The 12,127-nt window shown below is 56.4% G+C and overlaps 1 protein-coding gene across 2 annotated transcripts in view; it reads left to right on the top strand.

Annotated features, from left to right (window-relative positions):
- The first annotated feature begins 772 nt into the window (after window positions 1-772).
- The window catches only part of CRHR1 (corticotropin releasing hormone receptor 1), a 30,288-nt gene continuing 18,933 nt past the window's right edge, over window positions 773-12,127 (top strand). Inside the window, exons 1-2 of one of the 2 annotated variants that reach the window (XM_074562220.1) lie at window positions 773-1,088; window positions 9,511-9,595. In XM_074562220.1, the coding sequence (XP_074418321.1) occupies window positions 1,041-1,088; window positions 9,511-9,595 (133 nt within the window). In that variant the 5' untranslated portion in view covers window positions 773-1,040. The remainder of the gene's footprint in view (window positions 1,089-9,510; window positions 9,596-12,127) is intronic. The other variant, XM_074562221.1, reaches the window with a different exon arrangement.

Here is a 12,127-nt window from a genome sequence, read left to right as displayed (position 1 = left end):
GGAAAGACCTACATCATAGAATCGCAGAACGGTTAGAGCTGGAGGTGACCTTAAAGCCCACCCAGGGCCACCCCCTGCCCTGGGCAGGGACACCTCCCACCAGCCCAGGTTGCTCCAAGCCCCGTCCAACCTGGCCTTGAACCCCTCCAGGGATGGGGCAGCCACAGCTTCTCTGGGCAACCTGGGCCAGGGGCTCACCGCCCTCACAGCAAGGAATTTCTTCCTAAAATCTAATCTAAACCTACCCTCCATCCTAAATCCACCTGCTCCACAGCCCCTCCTTGTCTCAGGAGCATCTCGCTCACAAGAAAGGTCTGAAGCCTGTTCCACCCCATCCCTGTCAGACGGGGAAGGGGGGGGTCTCACGTCTCTCCGCATTCTCCAGCCAGTTTGCAAAGGGGCCACAAGGGGTGGCGGCGGGAGGGGAAGCCTCCCCTTCCCCCAGTCCCTCTGCCAGAGCCCTGGAGCCAAATCCCGGAATACATAAACCCTCGCACAAACTGCAGCCCCAAGCCCTTTGCACAGACCCAGGAGAGCCCGCAAAACGGGAGTGCGGGGGACAGAGAGGGGAGAGACTGGTGCAGGGGGAGCCGGGGGTGGGAGGATGGTCCCTGGACCGGTGGGAAGTTTCTGCTGCTAAAGATGCTGAGGGAGGGAAGGCAAAAAAACCCAAAAAATAAAATAGAGTTGGAAGGCAGTAAGGAGGTGGAGGAAGGAAAAGGGGAGGAGGAAGAGGAGGAGGGAGAGAAGGGGGGAGTGGGAGGCTGGCGAGGAGGGATGTAGCCCATCGCCAGGCGAGCTGGAAGGTGGGAAGCCGGAGGAGCGGCTGCGAGGGAGGTTATAAAAGGCAGGAGCCGGTCTCTGAGCAAAGGGGAGGGCGACGGGGACCTGCCCGCCCCCGGGCAGCCCCGCTGGGACCCGGACACGCTCCTTTGCACGGAACCCGGAGGATTTTTATCCCCGACGGCAGAAGGAGCCCAGCGGGAGTGGGGACCGCTGCCAGCCATGCCCCGGCGAGCTGGGGGCAGCGGGAGTTAAGGATGGTGCCCAGCCTACGTCCTGCTCCCCTCCTCCTCCTCCTCCTGCAGGTAAGATGCTTTTAAGTCCTCTTCTGCCTCCCTCCCCATCGCCCCTCCGCACCCTCCGCCACTCGCTTTCTCCGCAATGACTTTTCCATTTCTTTGAAGGAAGGGAAAAGTAAAAGGAGAAACCGCTACACAAAGGGCCCTCCGGAGAATTCCTCCAGTCCAGGCACGGGGGCTTGACAAAAGCTCACGATGCCCAAAAACTAATGGGGAGGGGGCTGGAGTGGGTGAAAGTGGGTTAAATTGCGGGGGGACACTGACTTGCAGCCAGGTCCTCCCGAGCGCAGCCCAGCTCTCCCAGCAGCTCCCCGCCTCGCACCTCCCAGTGAAACCAGCTGCCACCAGTTTCCCTTACGCTGCTGGGAGGGGGCGGCTGCTCTGGGGGTGTGATGGATGGGGGCAACACAAATGCAATGCCTGATTGTACCCCTCCTTAACTGATTTTCTAAAGAAACCTCTCCTTTCCCCCCCACCTGCAAAGCAGAAGACTTTCCTCTCTGAATTGCTTGCTCTAGAACTGTAGCCGCTGCTAATTTTGCAGCTCTGCACAAAATGCAAATGCTTTGTCAGAAGCAATATTCCTCCTCCCCAAGGGCTCATCGAGAAAGGAAATGTTCCCAGCCCAAAGCATGTTTAAATCGCAAACCCCAGGGGAAAACGAGGAGACGAAAAGGTTTACAGTGAAATCCTGAACATTATTTGAACAAACGTAAGGAGGCAGTTAAATGAAATGATCAGGTCTTCGATTAAACCTCTGTGTCAAAGAGGGTTAAAATTAAAAAAAAAAAAAAAAAAAAAAAAATTTGCCTAGCTCGCTGCAAAATGCTGTCTCAGTGGCCCAGTTGTGACTGCAGAGTTGAGACGGCAGAAGGAGCGGAGGGTCAGCCCTCCCCGTTAGCACCGTTGAGGTTCGTACCCCGCGGGCTGGTTTCTCACCAGGCATTGCCGGCAGTAAGAGCAGGGAGGAGTATTTAGCTGCACCTTTGGGATGGGAAAGTTCTCACCTAAAGGATGAGAAGAGCTGATATACGCCAGGTGACCTCCTTGCCAAGTTGGTGTTGCTTTTAAAGGCTCCTCTTCTGAGCAGCTCCTTTCTCCTATAACTGCGCACCCCTGAGCCTGTTTTATAAGAGCTCTTTTGCGGTTATATTCCCCTCTTTGGGTTTGGTTTTGTTCTGATGTAAGAAACGCAGGCGAGACAGGGCAGGACGTCTTCCCCCCCAGCCCAGGTCCTCCTTGGCCAACATGTGGGGACACCCTTGGCAAAGCCACAGAGTTGGTGCAATAGAGGCAGGGGCTGAGATGGGGACAGCCAAGTGAGCATGACAGCTCCCGATAGCTACTCTGTGAGCGAAAAGTGCTCGGGGAAAAAAAAGCCCAAAGGCACCGAGACACAGCTCCCATCCTCTGCTAAACCTCAGGGGTTTCCCTGGCCACCTCTGCATGTCCCCCAAGGGTGGGCTCCTTGCGAGGATGGAGGGCCAAATGTTCAAAAACCTTCCGGTTTGAGAGCAAAACCACTCCCGTGCTGGAGCTGGAACCAGGAGGGGGGTCACGAAAGCCAGCCCAAGCAGAGAGAAATCTCTCCCAGCCAGCTCCAAAAAGAAACACCCAAGCTACAAAATGCCCCTTTGCAATCCAGCTATCTGTTTTTCCTTCTAAATACATGCATTTAAAATTCAGACCCTTTTCCAGCACAATCCCAACCCTCTCCTGGGGACAATGCAGGCTAAAAAACAGTGAAACTCCAGCCTCTTGTGAGCGCATCCCCGCAGCCAGGCAGCATCCAGCAGAGACCTGCAGCGGTCTGGCCCCAACACAGACCTCAGCAGGGGCGAATCTCCCCTGCTCGGGCAGGTTTTGCATCCCACAGATCCCTGGGCTGGCACAGCGAAGGTGTTCCCCACGCATCTGGCCAGCAGCTGCAGTTCAGCATCCATTTGTGCGCCTTGCCTTGCTGGGTAGACATCCCTCGGGGGGGTCGGACAGACAGACCGGCAGCCAAACTCGCTGCAAAATGCTTCTCCGGCACCCTGCAAGTCATTTAAACAAACTAAATAAGTGATTAAAAAGAAACAGTTCACCTGCAGCTTTGTCAGGAACCGATGACATTTCTGGGGCTGATAAAACTCTTTGCAAGAGCATTTTGGGAAAAAAAACCAGGGTTTCATGTTGGGGGCGGGGTGGTTTCCTCCCTGCCTTTATCAGCTCCAGCATTAGGAAGCCCAAAAACCAGCCCCCTGCCCCTTCGCTGCTCAAAGCCTGGCATAAGCTGCGGAGCTGCGGTAGCAGGACACACTGACCCTGGGGATCTCTCCCAGTCCTCGCTTTCCTTAAAAGCCAGAGTCGATTCAGCATGTATGAAATCATCCCCGTGGTTTCGCATCTCTCGTGAAGAAGTGAATGGCAATGGCACAGCCTGTTCCCGGAATAGCTGCTCTGTCGCCATAGGATGAATATAGAGAAATACGGTGAGAATAACCTGCACGGCCGCCTCAACCCTGCCCTGAAATACAGCTCTGCTCGCCAGAAATCCTGCACGGGGATGGCCCAGAAGTTTGTTGCGAGCGACAAGCTCGAGCTGAGGTCCCAGTCTGCGGCATTTAGAGAAGCTGCATCCATGGTTTTGTCTTGGAGAACGGTACTCGGACCCGAAGGAAAGCACAAGTCATTAGCATGGGGTTCCCTCAACAAACCGAGCCCAGGAGCCGTTGTCCGACGCTTGAGAGCTGTCACTCATGAGCGGGTGGCTTTTTCTAAAGACGGCATAACATACCCAGAGGCCCATCTGTTGTTTTTTCTTTTTTTTTTTCCCAACCGTATCCCCTTCTCTGCAGTGTCCTGCTTTATCAATGAGTCGCCCACCCAGAGGCAATCGCCTCCCTTCAGATGGCAGAGGGCAAAGGGTGATGGTCTTTTGCAGGTCATAGTCCCTCTTCCGCCCTGGGATCCTGTACTATTCGCCCTGGAAAGACCATGGCAGATGCCGCTTTGCTGTGGCCGAGCTTTCCCTAGCTGTGAACGCAGATAAACCGGAGGAAAATTATCGGTGAATTAAATGGCAGAGGTTCAGCCCAGGGGGATGACCCTAAAAAGGTGATGGGTGAAGGGGAGGGGGGCTTGGGACAGCCGAGATGTGGGGCTTGGGAGGCAGCTGGGGAAAACAAACCTCCAACCCCAAAATGAAAATATCCGTGAGTGCACATGGGTCCCCCCCGTGTACGACCAGCAGAAGAGTTTCATTCCCCCGCCTTAGAAAACCAGCCCTCCCCTGTGCTTGTGTCCCTCACTCCAACTCTTCTTCAGCAGCGTTTGCTCTGGCAAATCCCGATGCCATAGGAGCCACTTTGATTCGCGCAGTGTCCCCTTCCCCGGCGTGTTTGTGCCTTTAGCTTCCAACACCCGAAGGCCGTTATTCTTTTTTTTCACCTGTCCCCCAAAATCCACGCCCCTTTTGATAGATAAGTAAGAATTATTTATGGCAAGTGAGAGAGACCAGAGCTTAATCCAGAAAAAAACCTTTAATTGCTCATAAATCAGGTTTTACAGGGCATTCATTTAGCCCTGATTGATATTCTTTTGTTAGGATCTGCATCCAGCACGCTCAGAGAGCGACTCCGAACAGAATAAATACTCACACCAAAGCCTCTGTCTGCACACAACGGGGGCTGGCCCTCTAATATGGCTAAATTCATAAATTCACAGATTTTCAATGCCAGATGGAGGCGTTCTCGCTGCCTGTTCTTTGCCACCCCCCCGCCCCGAGTAACATCAGCCACAGAAAATCCCCCCGTGGTTCTTGCTTTGAGCCTCGGTCCTCGGCCTGCGCTTTTGATGCCTTGACGCGAGCAAGGCTTCTGATGGGGCTTTGCACGAAAGCAAGCGGAGGAGCACCGGGGCGGTGGTTACTCAAGCGGGGGTCGCGGAGAAACCTTGAGCTCATGGTTAAGGCAGGGGGTTGTAGAGAGGGTCCTTCACGGGCCAGGTGCTCCCCGAGGGTTTCATTCGTGGCTTGGGCTGGGGATGGGACTTATCCAAGTGAAAGCCCTCAGGGTGGAGGTGGTAAGAAGCTCACCAGCTGCAGAAGATGGTGCCTGGAAGTCAGAGGAGACAAGGGCAAAGGGATCCCCCCAGCGGAGTGAAGGCAGGGGACAGGGGGGGCTGGGCAGCAGGGGCTGGAGGCTCCCTGCCCACCTCCAAGCCCATTTGAGGGGGCAGCTCTTTCCGTCAGGCTTTTCAAAGCCACCTCCAGCCTTTGGCTTGCGGTGTTGGCAAGACGTGCTGCTCCGTGCCCTCCCTTCCCGCGCCACTGATGTTGCTCTGCCATCCGAGGTTGGCATCCAGCTCTTTTAACGTTCACTGTATTTAACACCCAAAGTCTGGCACCTTTTTCTGCAGGCTCGGGGCCAAGAGCAGGCTTGATCCCAGCCTGATGCCCCAGGGAACCTCAGCGAAGGTCCAGGGCGGAGAGACGGTGCTCAGCCCTTCCCCTCTCCGTGTGTCCCAGGAGGATTTTCTTCTTCCACATGGAGTGTCTCAGGAAGCAGCAAGCCCAGAGAAGCCGGGGAGGAGAAGTGATGGGTGAGAAAGGTCCCGACAGCAAGGATGCCTCCAGGGTGGCTGGTGTTGACCCCCCTCCCAGGGAGGTCTCGGTGGCCGTCACCATCCATCGGTCCCGCTCACCTCTCCCTGCTTTGTGCAAAGCCGCTGGCTCGCACTGCTTCGTCCCGCTAATCGCTCCGCTCTCCAATTACAGCCCTGTCGGCAGTGGAAAACCCAAGCCCCATCTTAGATTGCTAATTAGGCTACGAGCCATCTATCTCGCTGCTCAGAGCTGTCAGCCCTTCCTGCCACGCAGATCCGATCTTGTTTGAGGCAATAAGATATCAAGAGGGGACAAGCCTGTCTCTGGGTAGTACGGTGCAGGGGGCTGACGTTTGACTCGGATGTGAATATATTAATTAATATCTGTGGATTGCTTTGGAGAGGGAAAGCACTGCAGGGGGACATTAATTCCTAATTGTTATTAATTGAATTTTGCTGCTAGGTCAGTGGCAGGTCACAGAGACTGATGCCGTGTGTGTGTGATTTTGCTGCTTACACCCAGACTGGCAGCGAGACCCCCCAGCATCCTCGTGCCCAAGAGCCGACACTGTCTCAGCCCGCTGCGCCGCATCTCCTGACCCGGGGGATCTGCCACCCTGTGTCCCTCACAGGCACAGGGAATGGCTCCGAAAAACCCAGTGGCATTGCAGCAGGACGCGGCTGGTGGTTCTGGATAGGAGCGACCTGCCCCGTGTGGTGCAGCGCAGCCTGAGCCACCTCCGGCAAACAGTGGTCCGTGCCTCAGTTTCCCTTCTGGGACTTGGAGGGTAGCGGGACACCAACTGCCGCTGGTGTTTGCCGTGTGGGACACTGGAGCAGCGTCAGGTTTTGGTGCCTGAGCCGTGCAACAAGGACTGGTGGGGGCCGGCTGGTCCCGCTGTAGGAAACATGGGGGTGAAAGGAAGGAGTGAGCTGCTCCGCGAGGTCCGAGGTCAACCCAGTCCCACCAGCGTCTGTGGCGATGCCTCCCTGTGTGCAAAACAGAGGTGTTGCAGAGCCTGGAAGGGAGCTGGGTGGACGCTGAGGCAACAGCAGTGGAGCCACTGGGGGCTCCTGATGGAGGAGAAGCTGCTGCCAGTGTGGGGCCTCACGGGGCCCATGCAGTTCCCAGCAGAACCATCGTCCCCATGGGAGCAACTCCCCCCGGGCTGACCGGGACCTCTGTGCACAGCGTCTGCTTCTAGAAAAGCAGATTGCTTTTCTTTCCCCGTGCAGCCGAACGCTCAGCTGAAGCTCTCCGGGATTTTGGCAGTCAGAGAGGTCGTGGAGGTGTCCTTCGCTGCAGAGCATGATTTTCCGTAACCTATGTCCAAGCAGGGCCAGGAGGGCAGAGGGACACAGCCCCTCTCTGTCCTGAGTGCGACCCACTGCCGTTTCGGGGCTGTTGAGGCATGCTTGGCTCCAGCCCAGCCAGCCTGGGACCTGCTGGGCGCCATGTGGCATTACGGCAGCGATGCTCTGGCAGACGAAGCTCTTCAAGGACGGAGCTTTGACCTATTCTCTGTGCAAAGCCTGGGGAGGGGTTCAAGTAACCTGCACAGGGCAAAACAGGCAAGAGCCTGACCATCAGGGTACCACATCGGGATGCTTTTGGCTTGTGCAAATCCACCCGCAGCTGCCACCTTCCCCAGCTTGTTCTCCTCGAGCTGGTGCTGACGGGAGTGGGGAAAAAACCTCTGCCTCTGTCAAAAGCATCGGTCACATCGCAGTGAGACAAGACTGAGAGCCTGGTAAAAAAGCTGTTAGGGTTTGTTGTGTTTTGGGGAACCTTTTTCTTTCTTTCTTCCTTCCTTCTGTAGCTGTTGCAGCTCGTTTACAAAGCCTGCAAAGAGCCAGAGACTGCGCTCCATCCACACCCCCCTCTAGCTGCAGCTTGGTCCGTGTTGCTGCTCAGTGCCAAGACCTCTCCCTGTGTCTGGAAGGAGAATGGGCACTGCCAGGCTGGAGCAGGCTGAGATTAGGAGAAACGCATCCAATTAACACTTGAAGGCCCGTTCCGGTAGGCAAACCATCCTGGCCCCTTTTGGAGGAACATTTTTGTCCCAGCTACTGGTACAAAGAGCCACCAGGCCCAGTGGGCATCAGTGCAGAGGGGAGCCGGCCCTGCTACACCTCGCTTACCCCATGTCTGGAGTTTGGGGGGGGGGTCTCAGCTTTCAGCAAAGAGACCCAGGAGGTGGCCGGCTCCTGCAGGACCAGCACAAGAGGAGCTCAGGGCAGGGTTCTGCTGCCGGATCCCCTGTGCCATCTGGAGCAGTCATAACAAGGAAGCTATTCTCAGCTCCATTTGTACGTCTGCCTGACATCTCTCTTGCTGTCAAAACCAGCTTTCCAAAGCAGTAAATAGTTGTTTGGAAAAGAGCAAGTGGGTGCTGAGCTTGTCTCCGTGTCTGAATAAACCCTGCTAATGCTTTGGTAAGGCGCAGGGGACTGCTGAGTGTGCCAGCAAGAGCAGCCAGTGTTCGTATGGCTAAAGGGCAAGAGGAGGACCTGCTCCTCCCTACCCAGAGCAGTTTCGAAGGTAGATGGCACTCGGGAAGGGAGATCAGGGACCAGCCTGGCCGGTGGGGAAGGCGGAGGTTGTTCGTTGCATTGGCTCAGCACAGGATGGTGTCTGAGCCCACCGCCCTGGGGAGCCGGGAGCTCGCTCGCAAGTAGAGGAGGTGAAAGTAGAGGAGCCTTCCCACCCCCAGGCTCGGGTTTGAGTCCCCCAAGGGATCTGTGAGTGCTTGTACTTCGGGGCATGGCTCCGCCGCTCAATCCAGCAGCGGTGAGCTTTCCTCCAAGGGGTTTTTGGCCAGCCCTGGCAGGGCAGGCTCAGGGTGGGGGAAGTGGAGCTCAGCCTCCCCGTTGGCGTTCATCCCCTGAGCAGAGGGGATCAGCGCCTGTCACCATGTCACCCGTCTATAAGCCAGAGGAGAAACTGGGCAGCTGCTCTGGTAGAAATCCATGTGTTTTGCAAAACAGCAGGTCCCCTCCTTCCGCCGTCTGCCTCCCTGGTGAGCCCTCGGTCTAACGGCACCGTCCCTCTGCCGTCTTCCACTTGCAATTGCCTTCCTCGGTTTTAGTTTCCCCAAATTCCCGCAAAGGCACAATAATTCGGTAGTAGCTTTTTCCAAAATAGCTCCCCATGCTGACGGAGTCGATGGTTTTCACTAGCAGCAGAGATGCAGAGCCACCCCGGAGCTGCTCTGGAGAAGGGATGGGATAGATGCTGGTCAATGCTTCCCATGCAATGGGAATGGCAGCGCTTGCAGACAAGCCCTTCTCCTGAAAAAAGGCTTTAGCCAGACTCGGTTGACTGTGGATCAGATCTCCTTAAGGATGTGTATTAACATCTTCCCGCTGACAGCTTACAAGGCTGTGATTTTAATAAGGTATTGAAAATCTGAGCGTGGTGTCAGGCTCATCATGTTTCCCCTGTCCGCTCTCAGGATGCAAAGACGCTAAAACTAAAAGTGTTGATTAAATTGCTAAATAGCAGAAGCCCTGTGGCCTGGCAGGGGCTGTGCAGGGCTGCAGCATGGTTTGCTGAGGGGGATAATTGGGGCAGGAGAGGAGTGGTGAGTGGGAAATAGAGCAGAGAGTGTCAGTCTCACCACCCCGGGCTGGATAAACCCAGCTCCTCTGGGCTGGGAAACCCGTCCCGCAAATGGGTACGTGTCCGTCGTGCAGCTTTGGGGGTGGCATCCACCAAGACATGGACAAGTTCAGATCTGACCCCCCTCCCCTGCTGCCGTGTCCAAGGAGGGATCGGGGGCTGGGGAAGCAGCATATTGCATGTATAACCCTGCCTGTGGTCTGCTCTCTCCCCATGCAGGCGTTTCTCCTCTGGGATAGCCCAGTTGCAGCCTCCATCCAAGAGCAGTACTGCGAGAGCCTGCCGCCTGTCACCAACCACACGGGTGAGTGCCCTGCGTCCCCAGCCCCCACCTGCCATCCCCGGGGGACCCTGGTGGCAGGGATGGCCGGAAGAGGGGGTAAGGGGGTGTCTCTGGGCTGATCTGGGGCTTCCTGGCTCCTTTTCTGGGGGAGGTGGGATGTGCTGAGGCTGCATTACTGCCCCGTGCTGGCTGCTGCAGCAGCCTCTTTGGAGGGTGACAGCTGAGGCAGGTAGAAGATGCACAGCTCAGAAGAGCCAAAAATAGAGAAAATAAATGTCTATTGGGCTGGGCTCGAGGGGGAGGTGGGCAAAGAGACATCTGCCTGGCCCCTGCTCCCATGCTGCCCTTTCTCTGCCATCCCAAGGACACCAGGACCTTTAAACCCTGTGTCCACCCCCCTCTGCCATCCCCCTGCCCAGGGGTGACAACTGGAGGTTGTGACTTCATGCAGAGACCACGTCACCAGTGCAGTGTGGCCACCATGTGCTCAGGGCTCGGCCACCCTCCATCCCCCAGCACTCCTAGATGTGTGTCACTGAGCACTTCGGGAGGCCACCAGCCACGAGGAGCTTCTGGGGCCATGGCCATGGCCAAGGCTGGCTCAGCCGAGCTGGGTGAGACCAGCAGGGTCATGGGCAGCTCACTCCTGCTCAACACCCGCACATGGGTTTGCATCCAACCAGGTCAGGCCCAAGATGTGTTTGTGCCAAAACTGGCTGCTAGCCTATATTCAAGACGTGACTTGGATGTCACCTCAGCAGTGACAGGTCTGGTTCAGTGACAAGTTTTGAGGGAGGAAAAGTGGCTGAGGGAGAGGAAAGGAGCTCACAGGGATAAGGAGAAAAGTCCTCCCCAGCTCAGGGATGCTGCAGAGTTTGTTTTCCCACGTTTGAATGAAGACCAGAGCAGGCACCGAGCAATTTCCTGGCTTGCCCCGGTCCCTGCTGCTCGGAGCAGGTCTCTCCATCAGGGTGATGGATGGCTGCGGAAGTCCAGCGCTGACAGATGGCTGCCCGCCACCCAGCTCCCATTAACAGCAGCATTAAAAACTCCTTCTTAAAAAATTACAACTCGGCACCAGCTGATTCAGTGCCTGGCCGATTGGCAGAGCCCGGGGCACACAGCCCTGCAAGGAGCGTCCCCAGAGCACCCCCAGCCCAGGAGATGGAGGCGGAAAGCCGAGGAAAAGCAGGGCTGCCAGTGGCAATGGAAATGCCCCCATGTCTCTGGCCTGGGCACGGTGCAGACAAGAAACCTGGTGATCGCTCGTGTGCTTTGCTCCCTGAAGGTTTCATCACTCTGCTCAGCAAGGTGATTGTCCTTGGCCATGTTAGGCTGTGATAAATCATAGAATCACAGAATGGTTCGGGTTGGAAGGGACCTTAAAGACCATCTAGTCCCAACCTCCCTGCCCTGGGCAGGGACACCTCCCACCAGCCCAGGTTGCTCCAAGCCCCGTCCAACCTGGCCTTGAACCCCTCCAGGGATGGGGCAGCCACAGCTTCTCTGGGCAACCTGGGCCAGGGGCTCACCACCCTCATAGCAAAGAATTTCTTCCTCAGATCTCATTTAAATCTCCCCTCTTTCAGCTTAAAACCATTCCTCCTCGTCCCATGGTTCCTGTCCCTGCTCCAGAGTCCCTCCCCATCCTTCCTGTAGGCCCCCTTCAGGAACTGGAAGGGGCTCCAAGGTATCCCTGGAGCCTTCTCTTCTCCAGGTTGAACACCCCCAACTCTCTCAGCCTGTCCTCACAGCAGAGGGGCTCCAGCCCTCGGAGCATCTTTGTGGCCCTACGCTGGACCTGTTCCAACAGGTCCATGTCCTTCTTGTGCTGAGGACTCCAGAGCTGGACGCAGTGCTCCAGGTGGGGTCTCACCAGAGCGGAGCAGAGGGGCAGAATGCCTTCCCTCACCCTGCTGCCCATGCTTCTTTTGATGCAGGGGGGTTTCTAGGCTGCAAGTGCGCGTTGCCTGCTCATGTTGAGCTTCTCGTCCATCAATGGCATTTATTTTCTTCTTGCCCATCTTCCCTGGTGCAACACATGTCCAGCTCCATGGGCGCTGACCCGCAGAAGCACTGGCCAAGCACTGCAGGGACTTTTCTGTGATGCACAGACCAGCCGGTGGCATGACCCAGGGTCCAAGAGCATCCTCATGCCCAGTTCGTGGCCTTTGCCACCCACTGCTGAAACCCCCTGAGCCCAAGGGAGAGGGCAGAGAAGGGGGAGAATTTCTGCCGTGGTTTTGCTGATGGATGTGCCATGCCACCCTCAAGCTTTCTACAAGGATTGGGCTTTGCTCTGTAGGGATTTATTAGCATGAATCCAAGCAGGATTTAGTGTACCACAGTGCCCGTCACCCTGGGACAGGGGAGCACAACATGTCAGGCTTCAGCTTCACAAAATCTCCAGGGCCTGCGGGCACCCAACCCGTCATCCCTGAGTAACTCATTAATTTGGGATGGGGCTGGCACATGTGAGAGCCGCTTCCAGCTCCGGGAGGGGGCTTGGAACAAGAGGTAGAGATGAAATTAATTGTCTTATGTCTGCTGCTT

Source organism: Larus michahellis, chromosome 18 (assembly GCF_964199755.1).
Source record: "Larus michahellis chromosome 18, bLarMic1.1, whole genome shotgun sequence".
Lineage (NCBI taxonomy): Eukaryota > Metazoa > Chordata > Aves > Charadriiformes > Laridae > Larus > Larus michahellis.
Note: the sequence above shows the minus strand (reverse complement) of the source record. Positions and strands in the feature narration are given on the sequence as shown.